This window comes from Olea europaea, chromosome 10 (assembly GCF_002742605.1).
Source record: "Olea europaea var. sylvestris chromosome 10, O_europaea_v1, whole genome shotgun sequence".
Taxonomy (NCBI): domain Eukaryota; kingdom Viridiplantae; phylum Streptophyta; class Magnoliopsida; order Lamiales; family Oleaceae; genus Olea; species Olea europaea.
Genome location: NC_036246.1, coordinates 44,202,714 through 44,207,525, shown reverse-complemented (window position 1 = coordinate 44,207,525; position 4,812 = coordinate 44,202,714). Strand labels below are relative to the sequence as shown.

General features: G+C 33.9%; 1 protein-coding gene across 1 annotated transcript; it reads right to left on the bottom strand.

Annotated features, from left to right (window-relative positions):
* Positions 1-288: 288 nt before the first annotated feature.
* LOC111402445 (putative receptor-like protein kinase At4g00960) lies at positions 289-3,874 on the bottom strand. The gene is made up of 7 exons (XM_023030744.1): positions 3,041-3,874; positions 2,210-2,341; positions 1,996-2,117; positions 1,621-1,831; positions 1,253-1,490; positions 909-1,059; positions 289-814 (listed from the first exon to the last, which is right to left on the bottom strand). The coding sequence occupies exons 1-7, from the start codon at positions 3,864-3,866 to the stop codon at positions 473-475; spliced, it is 2,022 nt and encodes a 673-aa protein (XP_022886512.1). The 5' UTR covers positions 3,867-3,874; the 3' UTR covers positions 289-472.
* Between the last annotated feature and the right edge of the window lie 938 nt (positions 3,875-4,812).

The window sequence follows — 4,812 nt, the reverse complement described above, 5'->3', positions numbered from 1 at the left end:
TAAAAAGATAACTTTTTTATGAATAAATTAATTGCTTACTTGGTGTTTCCTGTGTTAGGCCGTACCCGAAAATAAACAAAGTAAAAAGAAATTACAAGCAAGGAGAAGTATGAAAAGGACTTACTTTAGTATGGAGTCTTTGATTGTACAGAGATGTCTTTGAATTTACAAAGATTGTAAGAGGAAATTTTAAGTACAAAGGTTATAGTGTGCTTTGTTTTGCTTGTTATATAAAGGACTAATGTTTATATCTCTAGTTTTACGTGCTAATTTACGACCAACAGCACAAACATGGAACTGATCAGATCTATAAATAATATAACATGTAGAAATTGTGTTATTCACAATGGGGATATCACTATCATAAACAATATACAAATCATGAACGAAGAACACAAGTTCGCTTGGTGGGTAATTATGTGTTAATGAGAGCAAAAGTGACTGTAACAATGAATATGCATATTCGTAGAAGTTAACGCGGGTATAACTCACTCATTGAAACATCATTTGTTGATAAATGAGCATTATTGTTTGATTGATCATTGGATGAACCGTTCTCACAAGGAAGTGAAATTTCTAGATCAAAGCTACCAGGCAAGAAAAATGCAGGTTGTAGAGGTACCGACAAAGTTAAGGAGGAGCTAGAGAGCATGAGAACCACCGATGCCATTGTGGGTCGATTGGTTGAATTCTCTTGAACACAAAGCAAGCCAATGTGGATGCATCGCAAAATATCACGCAACGAATTTAAAGAAGCTCTCAAGACAGGATCTATTATATTTGCAGCTGTTCCTTCATGCCAATTTTTCCAGACCTGTGAGAATTGGAATATATATTTGAATAATAACGATGTCATTCTTGGTAAAGTCAAATTGACAAGGACCCAACTTTTTTATATTGGTACTTACACAACTTAGGAGGTCATCCATGCTCTCTCTATTTCTAAAATTATTGGTTTTCTGACCGCATATGATTTCAAGAACTAGGACGCCAAAGCTGAAGACATCTGATTTAACAGAGAATTGTCCATGCATTACATACTCAGGTGCCATATATCCACTGTGATGGTTAGTTTGTAGACATATCATTAGTGTTGAAGTCATTTAAATAACCTTCTGACTATGTTTAATGCAAAAAGATCACATTTTTAGTTTTGTCGATCACTTAATAAATTCTTATTATGCATAGTATGCGCTTTGTAGAAATAAACTAAAAGATACTTCAAGACTATGAAGTTAACTAAAGTGCTTACTAGGTTCCTACAATTCTGCTAGTGCTGTGTTGAGTTTCTTCTGGGACAAACAATCTTGCCATGCCAAAATCTGAAATTTTTGGTTTCATCTCTCCATCTAAAAGAACATTGCTAGCTTTGAGGTCACGGTGAATGATCTGGAGCCGAGAATCTTCATGTAGATAAAGAAGTCCCTTAGCAACACCCCCTATGATTATATAACGCTTTCCCCAATCCAAATATGGATGCATGTTGGGATCTACAAATCCGTTAAGCATATATGCCATTGTGAAGGCTCAAATGAGGATAATTATGCTATAAATAAATAGCAATACGTACACTTGCAATACAAGAGATATGATTTGCTTAAAATAATATCAAATCGTTACCGAATATGAAGCGGTCAAGACTCCCATTCTGAACCCATTCGTAAATAAGAAGCCTTTCACTTCCTTCAACCGAGAAACCCAAGAGCCTAACCAAATTCCTGTGTTGAAGTCTTGTTAATAACAAGACCTCGTTCTTAAATTCCAAGTCCCCTTGTCCTAGATCTCTGGACAATCTTTTCACTGCGATTTCAATTCCTTTTGGCATTTTCCCCTGATATTATAAATCACAAGAAGTAAAAATCATCTAAACTTTCTCTCTATCAATGAGCTTTGATTAGTACATCACCACTCTAAATATATGACATGTTAATATGTATGCTTACTACCGAGTATTTATTCCTATATATTGAATCATTTCACCTAAAAAAGACATACCTTGTAAACACCACCAAATCCACCTTGTCCCAACTTGTTAGCATCAGAGAAATTTTCCGTTGCAGCTCTTATTGTACTAAAGTCATATTGTAGGGATTCAATAGTACTAGTCTCATTGTCAGCTTGACCAAATTATAGAAAAACAGTTCAGGTGAATTGTAGTTGAAAGATAACATTGAGGTCGATGTACATAAAATTAGAAAACTAAACTTACTTTCAATTTTCTCCAATGGCTTACGTGTTTTTTTGGTTCTTAGGATGATGCCAATGCAAAGACCAAGTATTAGGCAAACAACAATGGGAACGATAACAATGATGACATTTCGAGTTGTATTATCGTCCTTTCCTGCAACATTCAAAATAAAAGAACTTTCGATCAATATTCCTTGGCTCCCTGTATTTCAAAAAAGGTTAGTGATGTATAGGCGACTATGAGCAAATATTGATGACTTTAAATTCAATTAAAATGTAGTGCAACTAATAAAAAAGTGTAGTATGAATATAATTATAAAATATTAAAAAATGCGGGTTGTAACTAACAAAATTCGTGGTATGAATATAATCATCATTTACTTTAATCAAGTCTCTACGGCCAACTTTACTAGTATGACATTACTTTCATTAGCCGAATTAATAGACTTACAAAGTGACTTCATAAAACATAATAATAATAATAATAATAAATCAAGTACTTCAATCTTTAAAAAAGGGTGACTTGATCTTCAATCTTTCACTGTGCTTGCAAAATAAATTCTAGAAGATAGAAACCATTAAGTCTATGCCAAACCGTCATGTGATCTTCACATCCCAAATTTTTGAACCTAGATTTACACACTTACATTACATAAATTATTATTTAATGAAGATTTAGATGGTTTCTACCATTAGTATTGATTTGCAGCTCATATAAGGGACTTGCACATTTATAAAGGTTTGGGTTCACAGGGAAATAGCTTTGGAACAAATAGGTCATTTTTTTCCATTTTATACAATAAAATATATTCCGGAAAATAAAAATTAGGATTCATAAACAGAACGTCCTTACCTGGTGGTGGTTGTGGTGGCGACAGCGACGGCGGCGGCATTGGTGATGCTGTTGTCTGGAGTATTTCAACCATAGTCTCATTGTAGAAGGGAAAATCAGTTTCAAAGCGAAGATAGCAACTGGGCCTAAGGATTCTAACTCCACCTGCCTCATCACAACATTCTCGAATGCGTAAAAGAGATTTTTTTAAGCAATCATCGCATTCCTTTGGTGTAATATCAGGCGTGCACTGCTCAAATGCATAAGTTGTCTCATAATCCCGGTTAACTCGACTAGCTGCAGCAAATTTCTTGGGGGAGCTATTATAGGCGGTCTGGTTTCGAAGACTATCCAACAATATGTTAAGCTCCTGGTAAAACTTGTCTAGATTTGTGACTTTTTCCTCACTATAACCAAAGTCAAAAGGATCATATGCTGGAGTTCTGAAGATAGTCTCGTTGGAGTATCGTACCATACAAAATTCGTGCCACAAAAATGCCTGTTTTTGATTTGGACACTTCTTTAAGATTTCAACCGTAGCGTTTTTGACATAATCATGGCATTGATAAGGCTGAAGATCTGCTCTACAGAGCGCAATGACATTGACTCTATCGGAATTTTCTCCAGTTGAAGCATTGTAGAATCCATTGTTGTCTATATTAGGCGAGACAGTGGAGAGGAGGGTATCAAGGTTTGTCTTGTACGTGCTACTACTTGTGTAATTACCATTATCTAGACATTTATAATTGAAATGAATTGTTGTTGGGAACTCGGATTTGACACTAACAACAAGGTTTATCAGACAGATTAGCAATATGAAATTAGGAAGCCATTTCCGAGAACTCATTGCTAAAGTATGATAACCTCTATAATTTAGTAGGTACATATAAACCTCAATGAATTTGGCATTATTCATGCTTTGAAATTTTTAAGTAGCAGGTAAAAAATCCCCATCATTGACCATTTCAACAAGACTTTTTCCTCTCCAAGCAAGAGGAAAGGATTATTTATTATTTATTTTTGCTCATAATGAGCATGTTTCTGTGGTTAATAAGTGTACTAAAAAAAAATGTAAATTTTGAGAATCATGCTTGTGAGAATGAATAACTTGAAAGTAAATTTGATTTATTTTAACACAGTCAAACATGTTTTATTCACTCGCTTATAATTATTTTACAGAGTTTATTTATTTGATTTTTACAGCTTAATGGAAATAATATGTAAACTTTTCCCAACATTTTACAATAAACAGGAACCTAGTTATCTCCTTGTCCTAAACAATTTTGGACCGTGAAAAGAGAAACATCCTAGCTGCCCACAAATTTCCAACTGTACCGAAGTAATTATGGGACTTTCCAGTGATTCAAAGAGTTTTTCCTTCGACAAATTGCCCATGATTGCCGTAACGTTGAATTGAAATAACTGTTGGGGATACCTATGTATCGAGGTCTTCATAAAAAATCGATGAACCATTGTAAATTTAATCATCCAAATTCATGAATTCTTCAATTTCTTCGTTGAAGATAAAGAGATCATTATAATTGAAAATCGAAGATTCTTCCACTTTTGAATTAAAAGAAACAAAGGGAGTTTGATCATGCATCATCGCTTTTATCATTAGATTTAACAAATAATAATTTGTCTCTATTAGGAACGTGATTGTTCTGTGATATAAAATAACGTAAGAGGATTCAAAAAAAGAAATAGTGATTTTTAAGTAGATTTTTTTTCCGCAGTGATTTTATGAATGTATCGTTAGGAAAACTAGTGATTTCCCTAATTTTTGTATAGGG